Source organism: Bombina bombina, chromosome 3, assembly GCF_027579735.1.
Source record: "Bombina bombina isolate aBomBom1 chromosome 3, aBomBom1.pri, whole genome shotgun sequence".
Taxonomy (NCBI): Eukaryota; Metazoa; Chordata; class Amphibia; order Anura; family Bombinatoridae; genus Bombina; species Bombina bombina.
In genome coordinates, this window is record NC_069501.1 from 42,392,092 (window position 1) to 42,419,904 (window position 27,813).

Consider the following 27,813-nt stretch of genomic DNA (forward strand, 5'->3'; position numbering starts at 1 on the left):
CTTTCAAAAAGGTGGATTTCTTTAAGGAGGATTTACTGGGATCTTTTGCTTTTGATTACAACAACTTGATATAGGTTGTTACCCATAAAAAGACCCAAAAATACTTTATATTTCAGTTATATATACTGAATACAATTTGCTTGCAATAATTTTGTAAAAAGTTTATTTTAAAGTGACTTATTAGCTTAATACAAAAAATATATTGTATATCATCTTACTAAATTAATACAGACGAATATATACAAATAACTTCCCATACAAATAAACTAAAGTGGCTATATGTTTTATTATATCTTTCTTACTGGATAAATATAGTCGCAGTGTCTGGATTTTATTATGTTTATACAGTTAGATATGTGTATGTTTATTAAAGAAATGGGGAATATGTATATTAAAGAAATGGGGAAATATAAATTTCTGAATTAAGACCCCCGGTTGAAGGGTATCTAGTTTATAAATAATTTCTGCCTCTGCTTTAAGCAATTTCTTTTCCCAGTCACCACCTCTCCAATCAGATTTTATTGCTTTGGTTCCCCAATAACGGAAGTCTTTGAGATTATTATTGTATACTTCCCTAAAGTGGAGGTAGATATATGGGTCAAGATTGCCCCTATCTATACAGGACAAATGTTCCCTTATTCTTTCCCGTAGTGTTCTGGTCATTTCACCAATGTAAATTTTACTTGAGCACTGAATAGCATAGATCACACCTCTGTCCTGACATCTAATTGTATCCTTGATCTTAAATGTAAAATAATTTTTTTCTGATTTTAGAATTTTTAGTTTGCTGCTGTACTTAAAGGGCCTACAGCTAAAACATGGGAAAAAAAACATTTAGATGACCTCCCTGTAGATTGCTCTAGAAAGGCCTTTCTCTTCTCTGGTCTTGAAGACAGGTTTGACAGGAGGAATCTGCCCTCGGGCGGATGGGATCTGAACCCTATCCTGTAACCCTGAGACACAACTTCTAGAACCCAGGGGGTCCTGAACGTCCTGCAACCATGCATCTGAGAATTGAGATAATCTGCCCCCTACGCGATCCGGAGACCAGTCAGGGGCCGCCCCTTCATGCCGATTTAGTCTCGGCGGGCTTCTTGCTCTGCTTAGACTTGTTCCAAGATTGAGTCGGCTTCCAAGATCCCTTGGACTGGTTGGTCCGCTTTCGCTGCGGTTTGCTGGCGCTGGGCATTGTCCGCACGAAAGGGACGAAAAGTAGATCCCTTGGACATAGCCTTCTTATTCTGCAGTAGGAAAGCTCCCTTGCCTCCCGTAACTGTGGATATGATCGAATCCAATCCTGGACCAAACAGACAACAGCCTTGACTTGGAGGTCATGTCCGCAGACCAAGATTTTAGTCACAGAGCCCTGCGCACTAAAACAGAAAAACCTGACACCTTAGCATTCAGGTGAATAATTTGCATATTGGCACCACAGATTAAAGAATTGGTGACCTTCAGTGCCTTTTTCTTCAACTGTATCTCATCGATGGATGTCTCCCCTTTGACCATTTCACACAGGGATTCACACCAATATGTTGCAGCCCCGGCAACTGCCGCAATGGCTGCTGCTGGCTGAAAAACAAACCCTGTGTGCTGAAACATCTTTCTCAACATGTTTTCCAGCTTTTTATCCTCAAGGGGAATAGTTGTCTGCTTCACAAGCGTAGAGAAAGCCCCATCCACCTTGGGAATGGTCCCCAACAGCTCAAGCTGAGAGATCGGAACAGGGAACAGTTTTTTAAAAGAAGGGGAAAAGGATGAACCCAATCGCTCCCATTCATTCTTAATATTCGCCATCTTAACGGGAACCGGGAAACTCTGAGGCACTACCCTGTCTTCGTACACCTTGTCAAGCTTAAGAATCGCAGCTTCCTCCAGGATCTTAGGTTCTGGAACCTCCAGAGTAGCGAGTAGCTGCCGAAGCAAATTTTCCACCCTAAACCTATAACCAGGCTCCTCCACAGCAGGATGTTTAAATGACACAGACTCCGACCCAGAAGGGGCCTCCTCCAAAGAGTCGGAGTGGGCTTCGTTCTCGTATAGAGCCTCTGGATCTGCGCTTAGCAGAACTTTGTAAGGCATGGATCACCTTTAAAACCGCCGATTCCAGTTGGTCCGCAAAGTCTGACGGCCAAATAATCTCTCCCAAAGGAGTAACGGTTGGACCCCAGGGCGCTGCATGTGCATTTGGAGATGAATGCAGGGAACGTACCTCACAGGACAAAGAACCCTCAGAAGTGGACGGCTCAGTAGTACTAGACATCCGTTTACATTTAGATGTTGTGACTTTATCAAGGCATGTGGAACAAAGTTGACCAGGCTGATCTACCAGAACCTCTTCACAATAAACACAGGAATGAGACTAAGTTAAAGAGGGAGAGCCCTCTAATTAGTTAAAGAGGGAGAGCCCTCTAACGCATCAGAGTCCTCCATAGCTCTCGCTATTGATAGACTAACTAAATTTACAAAAAGGAAAAAAGGGGGTATATCCAACAGCGCTAACTCAAAATCGACCTCTGGCTCCTAGAACTAATGGGTCCCTAGTTAGCCATGAAAACAAATTAGTGCTAGAAGGTAAGTTTAAGGAGCGCCTAAACCAAGGCCAGGTCTAATACGATGGAAATCGTGGAATACAAAATCTATGCGAACCAGTGAGTAACAAAGATTATGTGATGCTGGTTGCAATAATTAAACACCGATATGTAGCCAATAATAATAAAAACAAGTAAAGGTGGCAGATTACATTTACAAAGTGATAACAATTTTAATAACAAATTTTACATGGATCCATGTCACAATTAGAATTTAAAAGTTTAAAAACAACAAATGTTAAGAACAATTATTGTAGATTATAATAGGAAGAATGGGACAAAGGAACACAATCTAAATGCGATATAAAAACAGAGGTTACACAATGGTGACTACTCTAGAGGTACTGAAGTGCAAAAGTGTGTAAAATGGTACAATGCAATTACAATAAATTAATACAATACAATACAAAAGGTTAGTAAGAAAACATAATTTATGTAAGAACTTGATAAATTCATTTCTTTCATATTAGCAAGAGTCCATGAGCTAGTGACGTATGGGATATACATTCCTACCAGGAGGGGCAAAGTTTCCCAAACCTATAAATACACCCCTCACCACACCCACAAATCAGTTTAACGAATAGCCAAGAAGTGGGGTGATAAGAAAAAAGTGCGAAGCATAAATATAAGGAATTGGAATAATTGTGCTTTATACAAAAAAAATCATAACCACCACAAAAAAAGGGTGGGCCTCATGGACTCTTGCTAATATGAAAGAAATGAATTTATCAGGTAAGTTCTTACATAAATTATGTTTTCTTTCATGTAATTAGCAAGAGTCCATGAGCTAGTGACGTATGGGATAATGACTACCCAAGATGTGGATCTTCCACGCAAGAGTCACTAGAGAGGGAGGGATAAAATAAAGACAGCCAATTCCGCTGAAAAAAATCCACACCCAAAAATAAAGTTTAAATCTTATAAAGAAAAAAACTGAAAATATAAGCAGAAGATTCAAAGTGAAACAGCTGCCTGAAGTACTTTTCTACCAAAGACAGCTTCAGAAGAAGAAAACACATCAAAATGGTAGAATTTAGTAAAAGTATGCAAAGAGGACCAAGTTGCTGCTTTGCAAATCTGATCAACCGAAGCTTCATTCCTAAACGCCCAGGAAGTAGAAACTGACCTAGTAGAATGAGCTGTAATCCTTTGAGGCGGAGTTTTACCCGACTCGACATAAGCATGATGAATTAAAGATTTCAACCAAGATGCCAAAGAAATGGCAGAGGCCTTCTGACCTTTCCTAGAACCGGAAAAAGATAACAAATAGACTAGAAGTCTTTCGGAAATTCTTAGTAGCTTCAACATAATATTTCAAAGCTCTAACTACATCCAAAGAATGCAATGATTTCTCCTTAGAATTCTTAGGATTAGGACATAATGAAGGAAGCACAATTTCTCTACTAATGTTGTTGGAATTCACAACCTTAGGTAAAAATTTAAAAGAAGTTCGCAACACCGCCTTATCCTGGTGAAAAATCAGAAAAGGAGACTCACAAGAAAGAGCAGATAATTCAGAAATTCTTCTGGCAGAAGCGATGGCCAAAAGGAACAAAACTTTCCAAGAAAGTAATTTAATGTCCAATGAATGCATAGGTTCAAACGGAGGAGCTTGAAGAGCCCTCAGAACCAAATTCAAACTCCAAGGAGGAGAAATTGACTTAATGACAGGTTTTATACGAACCAAAAGCTTGTACAAAACAATGAATATCAGGAAGATTAGCAATCTTTCTGTGAAAAAGAACAGAAAGAGCAGAGATTTGTCCTTTCAAGGAACTTGCAGACAAACCTTTATCCAAACCATCCTGAAGAAACTGTAAAATTCTCGGAATTCTAAAAGAATGCCAGGAAAAATGATGAGAAAGACACCAAGAAATATAAGTCTTCCAGACTCTATAATATATCTCCCTAGATACAGATTTACGAGCCTGTAACATAGTATTAATCACAGAGTCAGAGAAACCTCTTTAACTAAGAATCAAGCGTTCAATCTCCATACCTTTAAATTTAAAGGGACAGTCAAGGCCCAAAAAAACTTTTATTTTTTAAATAGGGCATGTAATTTTAAACAACTTTCCAATTTACTTTTATCAAAAATTTTGCTTTGCTCTCTTGGTATTCTTAGTTGAAAGCTAAACCTAGAAAGGCTCATATGATAATTTCTAAGCCCTTGAAGGCCGCCTCTAATCACATGCTTTTGTATTTGCTTTTCACAGTAGGGGAGAGTAGTTCAGGTAAACCATATAGATAGCATTGTGATCACGCCGTGAGTTGTGGCAGACACTGCATTAATTGGCTAAACTGCAAGTTAATAGATAATAACTAAAAGTCATGTTATTAGGGGCGGTCAGAAGATGCTTGGATACAAGATAGTCACAGCAGTAAAAAGTGTATTAATATAACTGTGTTGGTTATGCAAAACTGGGGAATGGGTAATAAAGGGATTATCTATCTTTTTAAACAACAAAAATTCTGGTGTTGACTGTCCCTTTAAGGATTTGAGATCCTGATGGAAAAAAGGACCTTGCGACAGAAGGTCTGGCCTTAACGGAAGAGTCCACGGTTGGCAAGAGGCCATCCGGACAAGATCCGCATACCAAAACCTGTGAGGCCATGCTGGAGCTACCAGCAGAACAAACTAGCATTCCTTCAGAATCTTGGAGATTACTCTTGGAAGAAGAACTAGAGGCGGAAAGATATAGGCAGGATGATACTTCCAAGGAAGTGACAATGCATCCACTGCTACCGCTTGAGGATCCCTGGATCTGGACAGATACCTGGGAAGTTTCTTGTGTAGATGAGAGGCCATCAAATCTATTTCTGGAAGTCCCCACATTTGAACAATCTGAAGAAATACCTCTGGGTGAAGAGACCATTCGCCCGGATGTAACGTTTGGCGACTGAGATAATCCGCTTCCCAATTGTCTATACCTGGGATATGAACCGCAGAAACTAGACAGGAGCTGGATTCCGCCCATACCAGAATTCGAGATACTTCTTTCATAGCCAGAGGACTGTGAGTCCCTCCTTGATGATTGATGTATGCCACAGTTGTGACATTGTCTGTCTGAAAACAAATGAACGATTCTCTCTTTAGAAGAGGCCAAGACTGAAGAGCTCTGAAAATTGCACGGAGTTCCAAAATATTGATCTGTAATCTCACCTCCTGAGATTCCCAAACCCCTTGTGCTGTCAGAGACCCCCACACAGCTCCCCAACCGGTAAGACTTGCATCTGTTGAAATTACAGTCCAGGTCGGAAGAACAAAAGAAGCCCCCTGAACTAAACGATGGTGATCTGTCCACCACGTCAGAGAGTGTCGTACAATCGGTTTTAAAGATATTAATTGAGATATCTTTGTGTAATCCCTGCACCACTGGTTCAGCATACAAAGCTGAAGAGGCCGCATGTGAAAACGAGCAAAGGGGATCGCGTCCGATGCAGCAGTCATAAGACCTAGAATTTCCATGCATAAGGCTACCGAAGGGAATGATTGTGACTGAAGGTTTCGACAAGCTGATATCAATTTTAGACGTCTCTTGTCTGTCAAAGATAGAGTCATGGACACTGAATCTATCTGGAAACCTAAAAAGGTTACCTGTGTCTGAGGAATCAATGAACTTTTTGGTAAATTGATCCTCCAACCATGATGTTGAAGAAACAACACAAGTCGATTCGTATGAGATTCTGCTAAATGTGAAGACTGAGCAAGTACCAAGATATCGTCCAAATAAGGAAATACCACAATACCCTGTTCTCTGATTACAGACAGAAGGGCACCGAGAACCTTCGTAAAAATTCTTGGAGCTGTAGCTAGGCCAAACGGCAGAGCCACAAACTGGTAATGCTTGTCTAGGAAAGAGAATCTCAGAAACTGATAGTGATCTGGATGAATCGGAATATGCAGATATGCATCCTGTAAATCTATTGTAGACATATAATGCCCTTGCTGAACAAAAGGCAAGATAGTCCTTACAGTTACCATTTTGAATGTTGGTATCCTTACATAACGATTCAATATTTTTAGATCCAGAACTGGTCTGAAGGAATTCTCTTTCTTTGGTACAATGAAGAGATTTGAATAAAACCCCAGTCCCTGTTCCAGAACTGGAACTGGCATAATTACTCCAGCCAACTCTAGATCTGAAACACATTTCAGAAATGCTTGAGCCTTCGCTGGGTTTACTGGGACACGGGAAAGAAAAAATCTCTTTGCAGGAGGCCTTATCTTGAAGCCAATTCTGTACCCTTCTGAAACAATGTTCTGAATCCAAAGATTGTGAACGGAATTGATCCAAATTTCTTTGAAAAAACGTAATCTGCCCCCTACCAGCTGAGCTGGAATCAGGGCCGCACCTTCATGTGGACTTAGGAGCTGGCTTTGATTTTCTAAAAGGCTTGGATTTATTCCAGACTGGAGATAATTTCCAAACTGATACCGCTCCTGTGGGTGAAGGATCAGGCTTTTGTTCCTTATTGTGACGAAAGGAACGAAAACGATTATTAGACCTAAATTTACCTTTAGATTTTTTATCCTGTGGTAAAAAAGTTCCTTTCCCTCCAGTAACAGTTTAGATAATAGAATCCAACTGAGCACCAAACAATTTATTACCCTGGAAAGAAAGGGAAAGCAGAGTAGACTTAGAAGACATATCAGCATTCCAAGTTTTAAGCCATAAAGCTCTTCTAGCTAAAATAGCTAGAGACATATACCTGACATCAACTCTAATGATATCAAAGATGGCATCACAAATAAAATTATTAGCATGTTGAAGAAGAATAATAATGCTATGAGAATTATGATCTGTTACTTGTTGCGCTAAAGCTTCTAACCAAAAAGTTGAAGCTGCAGCAACATCCGCTAAAGATATAGCAGGTCTAAGAAGATTACCTGAACACAAGTAAGCTTTTCTTAGAAAGGATTCAATTTTCCTATCTAAAGGATCCTTAAAGGAAGTACCATCTGCCGTAGGAATAGTAGTACGCTTAGCAAGAGTAGAGACAGCCCCATCAACCTTAGGGATTTTGTCCCAAAACTCTAATCTGTCAGATGGCACAGGATATAATTGCTTAAAACGTTTAGAAGGAGTAAATGAATTACCCAAATTATTCCATTCCCTGGAAATTACTTCAGAAATAGCACTAGGGACAGGAAAAACTTCTGGAATAACTACAGGAGATTTAAAAACCTTATCTAAACGTTTAGATTTAGTATCAAGAGGACCAGAATCCTCAATTTCTAATGCAATTAGGACTTCTTTAAGTAAAGAACGAATAAATTCCATTTTAAATAAATATGAAGATTTATCAGCATCAACCTCTGAGACAGAATCCTCTGAACCAGAAGAACCATTATCAGAATCAGAATGATGATGTTCATTTAAAAATTCATCTGAAAAATGAGAAGTTTTAAAAGACTTTTTACGTTTACTAGAAGGAGGAATAACAGACATAGCCTTCTTAATGGATTTAGAAACAAAATCTTTTATGTTATCAGGAACACTCTGAGTATTAGATGTTGACGGAACAGCAACAGGTAATGTAACAGTACTAAGGGAAATATTATCTGCATTAACAAGTTTGTCATGACAAACAGTACAAACAACAGCTGGAGGAACAGATACCATAAGTTTACAGCAGATACACTTAGCTTTGGTAGTTCCAGCACCAGACAGCGATTTTCCTGAAGTATCTTCTGACTCAGATGCAACGTGAGACATCTTGCAATATGTAAGACAAAAAACAACATATAAAGCAAAATTGATCAAATTCCTTAAATGACAGTTTCAGGAATGGGAAAAAATGCCAGTGAACAAGCTTCTAGCAACCAGAAGCAATAAAAAATGAGACTTAAATAATGTGGAGACAATAGTGACGTCACATCCGGAACGCCGACACCTTTGGCGCAAAAGAACGTCAAAAAAGTCCGCGCCAAGAATGACGCAATAAAATGAAGCATTTTCAGCCCCCGCGAGCCTAACAGCCCACAGGGGAAAAGTCAAATTTTAAGGTAAGAAAAAAATTGATTTATTCATATGCATTATCCCAAATATGAAACTGACTGTCTGAAATAAGGAATGTTGAACATCCTGAGTCAAGGCAAATAAATGTTTGAATACATATATTTAGAACTTTATAAAAAAAGTGCCCAACCATAGCTTAGAGTGTCACAGAAAATAAGACTTACTTACCCCAGGACACTCATCTACATGTTGTAGAAAGCCAAACCAGTACTGAAACGAAAATCAGCAGAGGTAATGGTATATAAATAAGAGTATATCGTCGATCTGAAAAGGGAGGTAAGAGATGAATCTCTACGACCGATAACAGAGAACCTATGAAATAGACCCCGTAGAAGGAGATCATTGAATTCAAATAGGCAATACTCTCCTCACATCCCTCTGACATTCACTGCACGCTGAGAGGAAAACCGGGCTCCAACCTGCTGCGGAGCGCATATCAACGTAGAATCTAGCACAAACTTACTTCACCACCTCCATAGGAGGCAAAGATAGTAAAACTGATTTGTGGGTGTGGTGAGGGGTGTATTTATAGGCATTTTGAGGTTTGGGAAACTTTGCCCCTCCTGGTAGGAATGTATATCCCATACGTCACTAGCTCATGGACTCTTGCTAATTACATGAAAGAAATATACAACATAGAGCAGTATCGTTTTAACATACATAAAAATATTGAAATATATCTCACCATATAAGCCAACGCGTTTCGGCCCACCTATAGGGCCTTACAGGTCAAAATAATACATCCGGTTTTTCAATCAGATCCGGGTGAGAGGGTCAAAATTTGGCGCAATTCTGCTAGATTTTGGCGCCAATAGAGCATTGTTATGTATATAAAGAGAACTTTCACATCACCATATATCAGTCTTGAGAAAGGCCCTATAGGTGGGCCGAAACGCGTTGGCTTATAAGGTGAGATATATTTCAATATTTTTATCTATGTTAAAACGATACTGCTCTATGTTGTATATTTCTTTTTTTCACAGGATTTGGAGATCTTACGTAATATTTTTATTATTTTTTATTTGATCACAATCAAGGTTTTTTCCACTGTTTTTTGGCTTGGATGTTATCAACACATGTGATATCACTACACAATTCCATTTTTGTATTTTTGATTTTTTATATTTTTTCACATAATTCCCACTTGGATATATTTGGATATACAATTATATACTTTTCAACAGTCACTTTTTTCAACAGTTACTTTTTCACTCCTACTTTGGAACATTTGAGTTTATTTTGGATTTTTCACGATGAACTATACACTTTTTTGATCTGGACTATTATTATATATTTTTTTTCTGTATTTTACTAACCTTTTGTATTGTATTGTATTAATTTATTGTAATTGCATTGTACCATTTTACACACTTTTGCACTTCAGCACCTCTAGAGTAGTCACCATTGTGTAACCTCTGTTTTTATATCGCATTTAGATTGTGTTCCTTTGTCCCATTCTTCCTATTATAATCTACAATAATTGTTCTTAGCATTTGTTGTTTTTAAACTTTTAAATTCTAATTGTGACATGGATCCATTTAAAATTTGTTATTAAAATTGTTATCACTTAGTAAATGTAATCTGCCACCTTTACTTGTTTTTATTATTATTGGCTACATATCTGTGTTTAATTATTGCAACCAGCGTCACATAATCTTTATTGTTACTCACTGGTTCGCATAGATTTTGTATTCCACGATTTCCATCGTATTAGACCTGGCCTTGGTTTAGGTGCTCCTTAAACTTACCTTCTAAATTTACAAAAGGGCACCTTTATACCGCTAATGGCTGGGGCACTCACCACCTCCTAGAACCCGGACTCCAGAAACCGTTACGTCTCCTGCGTCACAGATCAACAGAGAAGGAAAGATAGCCAAACCCAGTCACATGGTGTGACCTGCAGGGCCGCCCCCACACTAGGGAAAGCACGCCAAAAAATGGCAGCGGAAGATTCCCGCAAGTAACCTGAAAGTTCCACACATTGCCAGAGCCTCATCTTGCATATAACGCAGCAATGACACAAACAATATGTATAAACCCCCCCCCTGTTCAATAATCCCCTTAACCAGGAATTATCTATGTTAAAGATAAAAAGGCTCGACACTGTGACCCTGTCTTCTGTGTTATCATATTAAGAAAAAATGAAACAATCTTACCAGAATCTACGCCGTGGACACAGGTTAGTAGCCTCGCTCCTGACATGGACTTGAGTGAAGAGAGCAGGCAGCGAAACTCGTTAACGCTGATTGCTTGTGGAGCTGTTAATATGAGCCAGGATGGTTTTGCAGAAAGACTCTCACTGCATCTCCAGACTCTAACTTTTGCCCAGGCTTTCACTGAGAGGCTGATAGGACTACTTAAAACTCCAGTCCCACTGTGAAGAGTACTACCCTCCATAAGAGACTACTTCAAAACTCTGGCACTTCTCTGCCATCCTCCTGTGATGAAAGGCAAAGAATGACTGGGGGTGAGGGAAGTGGGGGAGGTATTTAATCCTTTGGGTGGGGTGTCTTTGCCTCCTCCTGGTGGCCAGGTTCTTAATTCCCAATAGTAATGAATGAAGCCGTGGACTCTCCTCCCCTTTAGATGGAAATGTATATATAAAAAACGGTCTTACCCGCCAGGATCCATGCTGTGGAACAGGCACAGCCTCTCAAGTGTGACAGTCTGACTTGAGGGTGTAACAGCAAACAGTGAAACTCGTCAACACTGATTGCCCAGGAGTTGTTAGCGACAGTCTGGATGGGTTCGCAGAAAAACTTTCCCTACAACTCCAGTCCTTTTACAGGACAATCGAAATCTTCTGACACTTCTCTGCCACCTCCTATAGTGACGAAAGGCAAAGAATGACTGGGGCATAGGGGAAGTGGGCTATTTAAGCCTTTGGCTGGGGTGTCTTTGCCTCCTCCTGGTGGCCAGGAGTTGTATTTCCCAACAGTAAGGAATGAAGTTGTGGACTTTCCCTGCCTTATGGAAGGAAAGCAGCAATACACTAATAAGAGGTAGTTGAATGCATTGGGTGAGCCAAAAACATGGGGCATATATGTGCAGCCACCAATCAGCAGCTCCTAAGCCTACCTAGGTATGCTTTTCAACAAAGGATATACAAGGACCAAAAATTAGATAACAGAAATAAATTGCAAAGTTGTCTAAAATAAAATGCTCTATCTGAATCCTGAAATAATTTTTTTGGGGTTTCATGACCCTTTAAGGTGGACATGCATGAATTGGTAAAATGTCTTAAATAAATGACTATATGTACTTTATATTATATACTTATTGTGTGACAGTGCGATCAATATATTAAAATAATTCACTTTTATAAGACAAGTGGCTAGGCTAAGGAGCGTGCACGTGTATTTAGCACTATATGGCACTAGCACTTGCAACAATGCTTGTAACAATGTTCTACACTTTTGCAAAAACTGCTGACATATAGTGCTAAACAATATAGAACATTGTTGTGCATATAAGTGCAAAAATGCTGCTGCAATATAGTGCTCGAGACACATGTATGATCCTGAGTGTACCTAGGTATGCTCTTCAATAAAGGCTATTGAGAGAACAACGCAGATTTTATAATAGAAGCCATGAAAGCTTAATCTTCCCTTTCACTGGTTTTCTTTCTATTTAAATACATTTGTAACTACTCTTTTATGACAGCTACACTTAAGACACAAAAACCAAACTTCTTTACAGATTCAGACTTTTTTTTAAAGTTGCCATTTTACTCTTATCAAATGTGCGTTGTTGTCCTGTTGCTTTATTGGCGAGCATACCTAGGTAGGTAGTTTGCTTGTGTCTAGAACACTACAGGGTAGCCGCTCTGGCAAATGTAGATTACAAATAGACTGCTTCTCCTTGTTAAAAGCTGCCATATAGTGCTCAAACACAAGCATGCTCCTGAGCCTATTTTCAACAAAGGACACCTGTATTCTCTACCTGAATTATGGAAGAAAAAGCTTGGGTTGGTTTCATGTCATGTGGGTATTACATTTACATATTGCGGTTACCTGGGAACGGTACAAAGGCGTGTCTCATGCTGACAAAGAACGACAACCCTTTCTCACTGGGTATCTGATCCACTGGCAGAATAGCTCTAAGAGAAATGGGCCGGGAATTCTTCCTTCCCCTGTAGACAGGACAGGAAATAGAAGCTCAAGATTAGATCTAAAACAGCACAGGCCGATTATCAACTACAGGTTTTTTTTAATATTTATAAATCGGCAAGAACCACATACACAACCCAATCAGACTTAAAGGACCAGTAAATACAGTAGATTTGCATAATGAACAAATGCATGATAACAAGACAATGCAATAACACTTAGTCTGAACTTCAAATGCAGGGGCGGAACTACCATTGGTGCAGAGGGACCAAGGTCCAAGGGCTGGAGGGGGCCATAGCAGTGATTCTATACATAGGTGTGTGCAGAATGTGAACAATCCTAATGCAGGGAAGCCTTTTATTAGTGCAGCTTGCAGGTCCATCTATGTTTAAAAACATTATACAGAGCAGCATGTACATTATTACTAGTAGCTACTACTGAGTTCCCATTGGGGGCCCAAAAACAAAATGTATGCTTACCTGATAAATTTCTTTCCGGGCATGGAGAGTCCACGATGTTATTCCAATTACTAGTGGAATATTCAACTCCTGGTCAGCAAGAGGAGGCAAAGATCACCCCAGCAAAGCTGTTAAGGGTAACTTCCCTTACCCATAATCCCAGTCATTCAGCTGAAGGAAAATGAAAAAAGAAGACAATACAAGGGTATAGAGGTGCCTAAGGTTTACTTAAAATAACTGCCGAATTATGAATTAAAAATAGGGCGGAGTTGTGGACTCTCCATGCGCGAAAATAAATAAATTTATCAGGTAAGCATAATTTTTTTTTCCCTATGGCATGGAGAGTCCACAACGTCATTACAATTACTAGTGGGAACCAATACCCAAGTTAGAGGACACGGAATCAAAAAGGGAGAGAGAACAAGACAGGCAGACCTAAACAGAAGGCACCACCGCTTGAAGAACCTTTCTCCCAAAAGAGGCCTCCGCCGAGGCAAAAGTATCAAATTTGTAGAATTTGGAAAAAGTATGCAAAGAGGACCATGTTGCCGCCTTGCAAATCTGTTCCACAGAAGCTTCATTTTTGAAAGCTCAAGATGAGGGAACAGCCCTAGTGGAATGAGACTTAATTATCTCAGGAGGCTGCTGTCCAGCTGTCTCATAAGCTAAACTAATACTTCTTAACCAGAGGGAAAGGGTAGTAGAAGTGGCCTTCTGACCCTTACGCTTTACAGAGAAAACCACAAACAGCGCAGAAGATTGCTGAAAATCTTTAGATGCTTGAAGGTAACATCCAGGTTATGCAAAAAAACGTTCCTTATGGGAAGAAGGAATAGGACAAAAAGAAGGAACAACAATTTCCTGATTAATTTTTCGATCCAACACCACTTTAGGGAGAAAACCCAATTTAGTACGAAGGACCGCCTTATCCTCAAGAAATATAAGGTAAGGAGAATCACACTGCTGAGTCAAAACTCTGCAAGTAGAAGAAAAAGCAAGGAGAAACAAAACCTTCCAAGATATCAATTTAATATCAACAGAATGAGTCGGCTCAAACGGAGCCTGCTGCAAAACTTTAAGAACGATGTTAAGGCTCCAAAGAGGAGCAACAGTCTTAAAACACAGGCCTGATTCTGACCAGGGCCTGAACAAAAACTTGAACATCTGGCAAATCTACCAGACGTTTGTGTAAAAAAAAGCAACAGAGCAGAAGTCTGACTCTTCAGAGTACTTACTGACAAGCCTTTTCCCAGGCCATCCTGAAAAAAGATAAAATGCAGGGATCCTCACCCGGCTCCAGGAGAAACCCTTAGATTCGCACCAATAAAGGTATTTACGCCATACCTTATGTTAAACCCTGCGAGAAACAGGTTTACGAGCCTGTTTACGAACCAGTTCAGAAAAACCACGTCTAGACAAAACTAGGCATTCAATACCCAAGCAGTCAGATTCAGAGAATCAGACTAAAGCATGGTATCAATGACCAGTTCATAAAAAAACATGTCTAGACAAAACTAGGCGTTTAATCTCCAAGCAGTCAGCTTCAGAGAATCTAGACTTGGATGGAAAAATAGACCCTGAATTAGAAGGGCCTTCCTCAGGTAACCTCCCAGATGGAGGAGATGACATCTCCACCAAAACCGTGAACCAGATCCTGCAAGGCCATGCAGGAGCTATTAGAAATACAGATGCTCTCTCCTGTTTGATACGAGCAATTACTGGTGGAAGGAGAGCAAACAGAGGAAACAGGTATGCCAGAGAGAAAATCCAAGGAACCGCTAGAGTGTCTATCAGATCGGCCTGAGGATCTCTTGACCTTGGTCCGTACTTTGGAAGCTTGGCATTTCAACAAGACGCCATCAGATCCAACTCCGTAACCCCCCACTTGAGAGTTAACCTTGAGAACACTTCCGGATGGAGAGCACACTCCTCAGGATGAAAAGTTTCTCTGCTCAGAAAATCAGCCTCCCAGATGTCCACTCCTGGAAGGTGGATGGCAGATAGGAGACAATTATGAGCTTCCGCACACTGCAGAATGCGAGTCACCTCCTTCATGGCCAAGGAACTCAGAGTTCCTACCTGGTGGTTGATGTAAGCCACTGAGGTGATGTTGTCCGACTGGAATCTGATAAACTGTACTAAAGATAATTGAGGTCAAGCTGTTAGGGCATTGAAGAATGCTCTCAACTCCAAGATGTTTATGGGGAGAGAAGACTCCTCCGGAGTCCACAGTCCCTGAGCTTTAGAGAGCCCCAAACTTTCCTCCAGCCTAGCAGGCTGTCTTCCGTAGTCAGAGTCACCCAGGAAGGTCTCAGAAAGAGAGTGCCTCGAGACAGAAGTTCCTGTGAAATCCACCAAAAGAGTTTCATGTAATTGAATCCAGATCTACCCTCTGCGATAAATCTGAATGGTCTCCGATCCATTGACTGAGCATGCATAGTTGCAGAGGCCTCAGATGGAACAGAGAAAAGGAATGATGTCCATGGAAGCAACCATCAGACCAATCACCTCCATGCACTGAGCCACTGATGGACGAATACCAGACTGGAGAGAAAGGCATGAAGCAAGAAATTTGGATTTTCTGACATCCTTCAGGAAGATCTTCATGGACAACGAATCTATGATCGTCCCTAAAAAGCACATCCTTGTAGCTGGAACAAGGAAACACTTTTCCAGATTCACTTTCCATCCTTAGGAAAAGACAACATCTCTGTATGAGATTTTGCTAGATGAAAAAATGACGCCTCAAACAAGATGTCATCTAGGTAAGGCTCTACCACTATTCCCTGAGATCTGACCACCGCCAAAAGGGCCCCTAGAATCTTTGTAAAGGAGCCGTGGCAAGGTCAAAGGGAAAAGCAACAAACTGGAAATCTTTGTCTAGAAAGGCAAACTGAAGGAAAAGGTGATTGATGTTCCCTGAGAATGGGAACATGAAAAAAAACATAATTTATGCTTACCTGATAAATTCCTTTCTTCTGTAGTGTGATCAGTCCACGGGTCATCATTACTTCTGGGATATTACTCCTCCCCAACAGGAAGTGCAAGAGGATTCACCCAGCAGAGCTGCATATAGCTCCTCCCCTCTACGTCACTCCCAGTCATTCGACCAAGGACCAACGAGAAAGGAAAAGCCAAGGGTGAAGTGGTGACTGAAGTATAAATTAAAAAATATTTACCTGCCTTAAAAACAGGGCGGGCCGTGGACTGATCACACTACAGAAGAAAGGAATTTATCAGGTAAGCATAAATTATGTTTTCTTCTGTTAAGTGTGATCAGTCCACGGGTCATCATTACTTCTGGGATACCAATACCAAAGCAAAAGTAAACGGATGACGGGAGGGATAGGCAGGCTCTTTATACAGAAGGAACCACTGCCTGAAGAACCTTTCTCCCAAAAATAGCCTCCGATGAAGCAAAAGTGTCAAATTTGTAAAATTTGGAAAAAGTATGAAGCGAAGACCAAGTTGCAGCCTTGCAAATCTGTTCAACAGAGGCCTCATTCTTGAAGGCCCAAGTGGAAGCCACAGCTCTAGTAGAATGAGCTGTAATTCTTTCAGGAGGCTGCTGTCCAGCAGTCTCAAAAGCTAAACGAATTATGCTACGAAGCCAAAAAGAAAGAGAGGTAGCGGAAGCTTTTTGACCTCTCCTCTGCCCAGAGTAAATGACAAACAGAGAAGACGTTTGTCGAAATTCCTTAGTTGCCTGTAAGTAAAATTTTAGAGCACGGACTACATCCAGGTTGTGCAGTAGACGTTCCTTCTTTGAAGAAGGATTTGGGCATAAAGAAGGAACAACAATCTCTTGATTGATATTCCTGTTAGTAACTACCTTAGGTAAGAACCCAGGTTTAGTACGCAGGACTACCTTATCCGAATGAAAAATCAAATAAGGAGAATCACAATGTAAGGCTGATAATTCAGAGACTCTTCGAGCCGAGGAAATAGCCATTAAAAATAGAACTTTCCAAGATAACAACTTTATATCAATGGAATGAAGGGGTTCAAACGAAACGCCCTGAAAAACATTAAGAACAAGGTTTAGACTCCATGGTGGAGCAACAGTTTTAAACACAGGCTTAATCCTGGTCAAAGCCTGACAAAAAGCCTGGACGTCAGGAACTTCTGACAGACGTTTGTGTAAAAGAATGGACAGAGCTGAGATCTGTCCCTTTAATGAACTAGCAGATAAACCCTTTTCTAAACCTTCTTGTAGAAAAGACAATATCCTAGGAATCCTAACCTTACTCCAAGAGTAACCTTTGGATTCACACCAATATAGGTATTTACGCCATATCTTATGGTAAATCTTTCTGGTAACAGGTTTCCTAGCCTGTATTAAGGTATCAATAACTGACTCAGAAAACCCACGTCTTGATAAAATCAAGCGTTCAATTTCCAAGCAGTCAGCTTCAGAGAAGTTAGATTTTGATGTTTGAAGGGACCCTGTATCAGAAGGTCCTGTTTCAGAGGTAGAGACCAAGGTGGACAGGATGACATGTCCACCAGGTCTGCATACCAAGTCCTGCGTGGCCACGCAGGTGCTATTAGAATCACTGATGCTCTCTCTTGTTTGATTCTGGCAATCAATCGCGGAAGCAACGGGAAGGGTGGAAACACGTAAGCCATCCTGAAGTCCCAAGGTGCTGTCAGAGCATCTATCAGGACTGCTCCTGGGTCCCTGGATCTGGACCCGTAACGAGGAAGCTTGGCGTTCTGTCGAGACGCCATGAGATCTATCTCTGGTTTGCCCCAACGTCGAAGTATTTGGGCAAAGACCTCCGGATGAAGTTCCCACTCCCCCGGATGAAAAGTCTGATGACTTAAGAAATCCGCCTCCCAGTTCTCCACTCCCGGGATGTGGATTGCTGACAGGTGGCAAGAGTGAGACTCTGCCCAGAGAATTATCTTTGATACTTCCATCATAGCTAGGGAGCTTCTTGTCCCTCCCTGATGGTTGATGTAAGCTACAGTCGTGATGTTGTCCGACTGAAACCTGATGAACCCCCGAGTTGTCAACTGGGGCCAAGCCAGGAGGGCATTGAGAACTGCTCTCAATTCCAGAATGTTTATTGGCAGGAGACTCTCCTCCTGACTCCATCGTCCCTGAGCCTTCAGAGAATTCCAGACGGCACCCCAACCTAGAAGGCTGGCGTCTGTTGTTACAATTGTCCAGTCTGGTCTGCTGAATGGCATCCCCCTGGACAGATGTGGCCGAGAAAGCCACCATAGAAGAGAATTTCTGGTCTCTTGATCCAGATTCAGAGAAGGGGATAAGTCTGAGTAATCCCCATTCCACTGACTTAGCATGCACAGTTGCAGTGGTCTGAGGTGTAAGCGTGCAAAGGGTACTATGTCCATTGCCGCTACCATTAAGCCGATTCCCTCCATGCATTGAGCCACTGACGGGTGTTGAATGGAATGAAGGGTGCGGCAAGCACTTTGAAGTCTTGTTAGCCTGTCCTCTGTCAGGTAAATCTTCATTTCTACAGAATCTATAAGAGTCCCCAGGAAGGGAACTCTTGTGAGTGGAACGAGTGAACTTTTCTTTTCGTTCACCTTCCATCCATGTGAACTTAGAAATGCCAGCACTAACTCTGTATGAGACTTGGCAGTTTGAAAGCTTGAAGCTTGTATCAGAATGTCGTCTAGGTATGGAGCTACCGAGATTCCCCGCGGTCTTAGTACCGCCAGAAGAGCACCCAGAACCTTTGTGAAGATTCTTGGAGCTGTAGCCAATCCGAATGGAAGAGCCACAAACTGGTAATGCCTGTCTAGGAAGGCAAACCTTAGGTACCGATAATGATCTTTGTGAATCGGTATGTGAAGGTAAGTATCTTTTAAATCTACAGTGGTCATGTACTGACCCTCTTGGATCATAGGTAAAATTGTCCGAATAGTCTCCATCTTGAACGATGGAACTCTTAGGAATTTGTTTAGGATCTTTAAGTCCAGGATTGGTCTGAAAGTTCCCTCTTTTTTGGGAACCACAAACAGATTTGAGTAAAACCCCTGTCCCTGTTCCGATCATGGAACTGGATGGATTACTCCCATTAACAAGAGCTCTTGTACGCAGCGTAGAAACGCCTCTTTCTTTGTCTGGATTGTTGACAATCTTGAAAGATGAAATCTCTCTCTTGGAGGAGAGTATTTGAAGTCCAGAAGGTATCCCTGAGATATTATCTCTAGCGCCCAGGGATCCTGAACATCTCTTGCCCAAGCCTGGGCGAAGAGAGAAAGTCTGCCCCCCACTAGATCCGATCCCGGATCGGGGGCCCTCAATTCATGCTGTCTTAGGGGCAGCAGCAGGTTTCCTAGTCTGCTTGCCCTTGTTCCAGGACTGGTTAGGTTTCCAGCCTTGTCTGTAGCGAGCAACAGCTCCTTCCTGTTTTGGTGCAGAGGAAGTTGATGCTGCTCCAGCTTTGAAATTACGAAAATTAGACTGTCTAGTCTTGGCTTTGGCTTTGTCCTGAGGCAGGGCATGGCCTTTACCTCCTGTAATGTCAGCGATAATCTCTTTCAACCCGGGCCCGAATAAGGTCTGCCCTTTGAAAGGTATATTAAGCAATTTAGACTTAGAAGTAACATCAGCTGACCAGGATTTTAGCCACAGCGCCCTGCGTGCCTGAATGGCGAATCCTGAATTCTTCGCCGTAAGTTTAGTAAGATGTACTACGGCCTCCGAAATGAATGAATTAGCTAGTTTAAGGACTCTAAGCCTGTCCGTAATGTCGTCCAGAGTAGCTGAACCAATGTTCTCTTCCAGAGACTCAATCCAGAATGCCGCTGCAGCCGTGATCGGCGTAATGCATGCAAGGGGTTGCAATATAAAACCTTGTTGAACAAACATTTTCTTAAGGTAACCCTCTAACTTTTTATCCATTGGATCTGAAAAAGCACAGATATCCTCCACCGGGATAGTGGTACGCTTAGCTAAGGTAGAAACTGCTCCCTCCACCTTAGGGACCGTTTGCCATAAGTCCCTTGTGGTGGCGTCTATTGGAAACATTTTTCTAAATATCGGAGGGGGTGAGAACGGCACACCGGGTCTATCCCACTCCTTAGTAACAATTTCAGTAAGTCTCTTAGGTATAGGAAAAACCTCAGTACTCGTCGGTACCGCAAAATATTTATCCAACCTACACATTTTCTCTGGTATTGCAACTGTGTTACAATCATTCAGAGCCGCTAACACCTCCCCTAGTAATACACGGAGGTTTTCCAGTTTAAATTTAAAATTTGAAATATCTGAATCCAGTCTGTTTGGATCAGAACCGTCACCCACAGAATGAAGTTCTCCGTCCTCATGTTCTGCCACCTGTGACGCAGTGTCTGACATGGCCCTAATATTATCAGCGCACTCTGTTCTCACCCCAGAGTGATCACGCTTTTAGCCAAAACCTCAGTCATAACAGTAGCCATATCCTGTAATGTGATTTGTAATGGCCGCCCAGATGTACTCGGCGCTACAATATCACGCACCTCCCTCTGAGCGGGAGATGTAGGTACTGACACGTGAGGCGAGTTAGTCGGCATAACTCTCCCCTCGTTGTTTGGTGAAATTTGTTCAATTTGTACAGATTGACTTTTATTTAAAGTAGCATCAATACAGTTAGTACATAAATTTCTATTGGGCTCCACTTTGGCATTGCAACAAATGACACAGGTATCATCCTCTGAATCAAACATGTTTAACACACTAGCAAATAAAATTGCAACTTGGAAATACAATTCAATTAGAATAATATTAAAACGTACTGTGCCTTTAAGAAGCACAGAAGATCTATGACAGTTGAAAATTAATAAATTGAAACAGTTATAGCCTCAATCCTTGTAAACAACACAACTTTAGCAAAGGTTTAATCCCATTAGCAAAGATAACAAATTCTGAAAGCAGGAAACAAATTACAGAATAAACGTTTTTTATCTCAGTCAAACTATAATTCTCACAGCTCTGCTGAGAGAAATTACCTCCCTCAAAATAAGTTTTGAAGACCCCTGAGCTCTGTAGAGATGAACCGGATCATGCAGGGAATACAATGAGTTGCTGACTGAAATATTTGATGCAGTAAAAGCGCCAAAAAAACGGCCCCTCCCCCTCACACACAGCAGTGAGGGAGAACAGAAACTGTCAGAAAAACAGATTAAGCAACTGCCAAGTGGAAAAATAGTGCCCAAACATTTATTCACTCAGTACCTCAGTAAATGAAAACGATTTTACATTCCAGCAAAAACGTTAAACATAATCTCTAGTTATTAAACAGCTTTATGTATTTCTTACAGTGTAATTCTAGTGAAGTACCATTCCCCAGAATACTGAAGTGTAAATATACATACATGACATTATATCGGTATGGCAGGATTTTCTCATCAATTCCATTGTCAGAAAATAAAAACTGCTACATACCTCTATGCAGATTCATCTGCCCGCTGTCCCCTGATCTGAAGTTTACCTCTCCTCAGATGGCCGAGAAACAGCAATATGATCTTAACTACTCCGGCTAAAATCATAACAAAAACTCTGGTAGATTCTTCTTCAAACTCTGCCAGAGAGATAATAACACACTCCGGTGCTATTTTAAAATAACAAACTTTTGATTGAAGATATAAAACTAAGTATAATCACCATAGTCCTCTCACACATCCTATCTAGTCGTTGGGTGCAAGAGAATGACTGGGAGTGACGTAGAGGGGAGGAGCTATATGCAGCTCTGCTGGGTGAATCCTCTTGCACTTCCTGTTGGGGAGGAGTAATATCCCAGAAGTAATGATGACCCGTGGACTGATCACACTTAACAGAAGAAACAACTCATCCTTCAGATCTATGAGAGACATAAACTGACCCTCCTGAACCAAGGGTAGAATGGAACAAATAGTTTCCAATTGAAGGTCGGAATCTTGAGGAATTAGGAAATGGTACAAAAAGTTCTCATCTTTTTAACTCAAAAAGACATGAACAAAATCCTTGACCCTGTTCCCCTACAGGAACCGGAACAATGACTCCCAGGGAAGAGAGGTCCTATACCGACAAAGAACCAGAACCCATGGGTGGATTCAATTCCTCAATATTCTGCTTCACAGCCAGGCATGCTAACCATTATGCTATGCCAGAGAAATTGAATCCTAAACCGTATCCCAGAGAGACTACCTCCACGGCATAAGCATAAAATCTCCTCATAAGATAAAAATGAAATCATCATTGTAGAGTCTTAAGGAGCTCCCAAGAACTATATACATAAATATGTATATGTATAAACATAACCCTGTATAAAACAAGATGACGTATACATTATAGAATCACCACTACTGTAAAAGGAGGAGGGGGGATAAACCAGACAATAATAGAAATCTCTAAACCCACACATATAAGCGCAGTAGACAAAATTTCGGATAAGCAGTTCAATGCTTATAACTAAATCAAAAATAAGTTCTACTGACGAAAGATAGGGATATAAGATGTAATATCCCAAACATACAAGTAAAAAAGTACAGCAGAACATAAGCTAACCAGGCATATTGCTTACCACAAATCCCATAAATAATTTCAAAGTAGAAAAGCATGGATAATATTAAAAATCCCTAAAAATATATATGAAATATGCACGGAAGCAAATGATAAAATAAGCAAACAAAAGGCTTATAACATCTTCAGAAGATACTTCTACAGCCAAATAGGGGAAATCATGAAACAGATAATATTCCCTAAAACAGTACCTAAATAAGTATGCCTTATACAGAAAAACTGTGGAGAAACAGGGATAACCCATCCAGGAAATAAATAATAAATCCAGTATATGTCTACAGACTACATGTAGTTGCCCGCAATCATCATCAGATGGCGATAATGAAAAGGAAAAAACCTGCTAGACAAGGCAGAGGATAGAGCCGTTCTAGAAAAGTTGATTAGTACAAGTAAAAATGTACAGCATAAAACACATAAGAATAATCAAATATTCCCAATAAAAATAATCTCCTATACAGAGAATAGGGAAAGTGCAGAGACATAATCTTATCCACTACTACAGCCGCCAGTCAGAAAAACTGAACCGGCTCCAAAACAGTTTTTGTAGAAGCGCACAAATAATGCCTAACCCTATGTACACCAATGGCTCTAACATAAACCATCCAGGAAGAAGCTGCTGAAACTAGTGAATAACTAGAATATAAGGCATGCCATGTGATCGCCTTCTAAATAGCCGGCATCTTAAGAGAGATGGCAGCTGTAATAAAACCCCATGAGAGAAAACCGCTAAATTAAGAGGCCTCTTACTAGAGCTCCTCCTTAAATCTTAAATATTCCAATCTAATCTAGAAGTATTGAGGGAATCTGCAGAAACTGCATATTTAATTTCTGTCCACGCGCAAATTTCACGCCTATGCAGCAGAAAAACACCATAGTCCATATACCCTATCATGCTAACACGCTTAGCAATAGGGATTAAGAAACGGAAGTGTCCATTATGTAGTCCTCTGTAGAGAACAATATTCCCTGCCGAGTACCCGGTCATGATAATAAAGTGCAGTCTAAGGATCGGTAGAAATATTAAAAAACATAATTTATGCTTACCTGATAAATTTATTTCTCTTGTGGTGTATCCAGTCCACGGATCATCCATTACTTGTGGGATATTCTCATTCCCAACAGGAAGTTGCAAGAGGATCACCCACAGCAGAGCTGTTATATAGCTCCACCCCTAACTGCCATATCCAGTCATTCGACCGAAAACAAGCAGAGAAAGGAGAAACCATAGGGTGCAGTGGTGACTGTAGTTTAAATTTAAAAATTACCTGCCTTAAAATGACAGGGCGGGCCGTGGACTGGATACACCACAAGAGAAATAAATTTATCAGGTAAGCATAAATTATGTTTTCTCTTGTAAGGTGTATCCAGTCCACGGATCATTCATTACTTGTGGGATACCAATACCAAAGCTAAAGTACACGGATGAAGGGAGGGACAAGGCAGGTACTTAAACGGAAGGTACCACTGCCTGCAAAACCTCTCTCCCAAAAATAGCCTACGAAGAAGCAAAAGTATCAAATTTGAAGAATTTTGAAAAAGTATGAAGCGAAGACCAAGTCGCCGCCTTGCAAATCTGTTCAACAGAAACCTCATTTTTAAAGCCCCATGTGGAAGCCACAGCTCTAGTAGAATGAGCTGTAATCCTTTCAGGAGGCTGCTGGCCAGCAGTCTCATAAGCTAAGCGGATTATGCTTCTTAGCCAAAAAGAAAGAGAGGTTGCCGAAGCCTTTTGGCCTCTCCTCTGTCCAGAGTAGACAACAAACAAAGCAGATGTTTGACGAAAATCTTTAGTAGCTTATAAGTAAAACTTTAAAGCATGAACCACGTCTAGATTGTGTAATAGACGCTCCTTCTTTGAAGAAGGATTAGGACACAAAGATGGAACAACAATCTCTTGATTGATATTCTTATTAGATACCACCTTAGGTAAAAACCCAGGTTTGGTACGCAGGACTACCTTATCCGCATGGAAGATCAGATAAGGAGAATCACATTGTAAAGCAGATAACTCAGACACTCTACGAGCCGAGGAAATCGCCACCAAAAAAATAACTTTCCAAGATAAGAATTTGATATCTATGGAATGAAGAGGTTCAAACGGAACTCCTTGAAGAACTTTAAGAACCAGATTTAAGCTCCATGGCGGAGCAACAGGTTTAAATACAGGCTTGATTCTAACTAAAGCCTGACAAAATGCCTGAACGTCTGGAACATCTGCCAGACGCTTGTGCAAAAGAATAGACAGGGCAGAAATCTGTCCCTTTAAAGAACTAGCTGACAATCCTTTTTCCAAACCTTCTTGGAGAAAGGATAATATCCTGGGAATCCTAACCTTACTCGATGAGTAACCCTTGGATTCACACCAATAAAGATATCTACGCCATACCTTATGGTAAATTTTCCTGGTGACAGGCTTTCGTGCCTGTATTAAGGTATCAATGACTGACTCGGAGAAGCCACGCTTTGATAAAATCAAGCGTTCAATCTCCAGGCAGTCAGTCTCAGAGAAATTAGATTTGGATGATTGAAAGGACCTTGTAGTAGAAGGTCTTGTCATCCTTTCCACCTTGGACTCTGCCGTTAAGACATGTCCACTAGATTTGCATAACAGGTCCTGCGTGGCCACGCAGGCGCTATCAAGAGCACAGATGCTCTCTCCTGCTTGATCTTGGCAATCAGTCGAGGAAGCAGAGGAAACGGTGGAAACACATAAGCCAGGTTGAAAGACCAAGGCGCTGCTAGAGCATCTATCAGCGTCGCCTCGGGATCCCTGGACCTGGATCCGTAACAAGGAAGCTTGGCGTTCTGGCGAGACGCCATGAGATCCAGTTCTGGTTTGCCCCAACGATGAATCAATTGTGCAAACACCTCCGGATGGAGTTCCCACTCCCCCGGATGAAAAGTCTGACGATTTAGAAAATCCGCCTCCCAGTTCTCTACACCTGGGATATGGATAGCTGATAGGTGGCAAGAGTGAATCTCTGCCCAGCAAATTATCTTTGAGACTTCTAACATCGCTAGGGAACTCCTTGTTCCCCCTTGATGGTTGATGTAAGCCACAGTCGTGATGTTGTCCGACTGAAATCTGATGAACCTCAGTTGCTAACGGAGGCCAAGCCTGAAGAGCATTGAATATCGCTCTCAGTTCCAGAATATTTATTGGAAGGAGTGTCTCCTCCTGAGTCCACGATCCCCGAGTCTTCAGGGAGTTCCAGACTGCACCCCAACCTAGAAGGCTGGCATCTGTCGTTACAATTGTCCAATCTGGCCTGCGAAAGGTCATACCTTTGGACAGATGGACCCGAGATAGCCACCAGAGAAGAGAATCCCTGGTCTCTTGATCCAGATTTAGTAGAGGGGACAAATCTGTGTAATCCCCATTCCACTGACTGAGCATGCAGAGTTGCAACGGTCTGAGATGTAGGCGTGCAAACGGCACTATGTCCATTGCCGCTACCATTAAGCCGATTACTTCCATGCACTGAGCCACCGAAGGGCGCGGAATGGAATGAAGAACACGGCAGGAATTTAGAAGTTTTGATAACCTGGACTCCGTCAGGTAAATTTTCATTTCTACAGAATCTATCAGAGTCCCTAGGAAGGAAACTCTTGTGAGGGGGGATAGAGAACTCTTTTCCTCGTTCACTTTCCACCCATGCGACCTCAGAAATGCCAGTACTATGTCCGTATGAGACTTGGCAATTTGGAAGCTTGACACCTGTATCAGAATGTCGTCTAAATAAGGGGCCACTGCTATGCCCCGCGGCCTTAGGACCGCCAGAAGCGACCCCAGAACCTTCGTAAAAATTCTTGGGGCTGTAGCTAATCCAAAGGGAAGAGCTAAAAACTGGTAATGTCTGTCTAGAAAGGCAAACCTGAGAAACCGATGATGATCTTTGTGAATCGGAATGTGAAGATAAGCATCCTTTAAATCCACTGTAGTCATATATTGACCCTCCTGGATCATAGGTAGGATGGTACGAATAGTTTCCATCTTGAATGATGGAACTCTGAGGAATTTGTTTAAGATCTTTAGATCCAAAATTGGTCTGAAGGTTCCCTCTTTTTTGGGAACCACAAACAGATTTGAGTAAAATCCCTGTCCCTGTTCCTCCTTTGGAACTGGATGGATCACTCTCATAACTAGGAGGTCTCGTACACAGTGTAAGAATGCCTCTCTCTTTATCTGGTTTGCAGATAATTGTGAAAGGTGAAATCTCCCTTTTGGGGGGGAAGCTTTGAAGTCCAGAAGATATCCCTGGGATATAATTTCCAACGCCCAGGGATCCTGGACATCTCTTGCCCACGAATGGGCGAAGAGTGAAAGTCTGCCCCCTACTAGATCCGTTACCGGATTGGGGGCCGTTCCTTCATGCTGTCTTAGAGGCAGCAGCAGGCTTTTTGGCCTGCTTACCTTTGTTCCAGGTCTGGTTAGGTCTCCAGACCGTCTTGGACTGAGCAAAAGTTCCCTCTTGTTTTGCATTAGAGGAAGTTGATGCCGCTCCTGCCTTGAAGTTTCGAAAGGCACGAAAATTAGACTGTTTGGGCCTAGATTTGGACCTATCCTGAGGAAGGGCATGACCTTTTCCTCCAGTGATATCAGCAATAATCTCCTTCAAACCAGGCCCGAATAGGGTCTGCCCCTTGAAGGGAATGTTAAGCAGCTTAGACTTTGAAGTAACGTCAGCCGACCATGATTTAAGCCATAGCGCCCTGTGCGCCTGAATAGCAAAACAAGAATTCTTAGCCGTTAGTTTAGTCAAATGAACAATGGCATCAGAAACAAAAGAATTGGCTAGCTTAAGTGCTCTAAGCTTGTCAAGTATGTCATCCAATGGAGTCGCTACCTGTAAAGCCTCTTCCAGAGACTCAAACCAGAACGCCGCAGCAGCAGTGACAGGAGCATTGCATGCAAGGGGCTGTAGGATAAAACCTCGTTGAATAAACATTTTCTTAAGGTAACAACTTTTTATCCATTGGATCTAAAAAAAGCACAACTGTCCTCGACAGGGATAGTAGTACGCTTTACTAGAGTAGAAACTGCTCCCTCCACCTTAGGGACTGTCTGCCATAAGTCCCGTGTGGTGACCTCTATTGGAAACATTTTCC

At 41.4% G+C, this 27,813-nt stretch overlaps 1 protein-coding gene across 1 annotated transcript in view; it reads right to left on the bottom strand.

Annotated features, from left to right (window-relative positions):
* POLQ (DNA polymerase theta) overlaps window positions 1-27,813 on the bottom strand; it is a 444,612-nt gene that overhangs the window by 69,977 nt on the left and 346,822 nt on the right. The window contains exon 24 of the mRNA XM_053705140.1: window positions 12,628-12,746. Within this exon, the coding sequence (XP_053561115.1) occupies window positions 12,628-12,746 (119 nt within the window). The remainder of the gene's footprint in view (window positions 1-12,627; window positions 12,747-27,813) is intronic.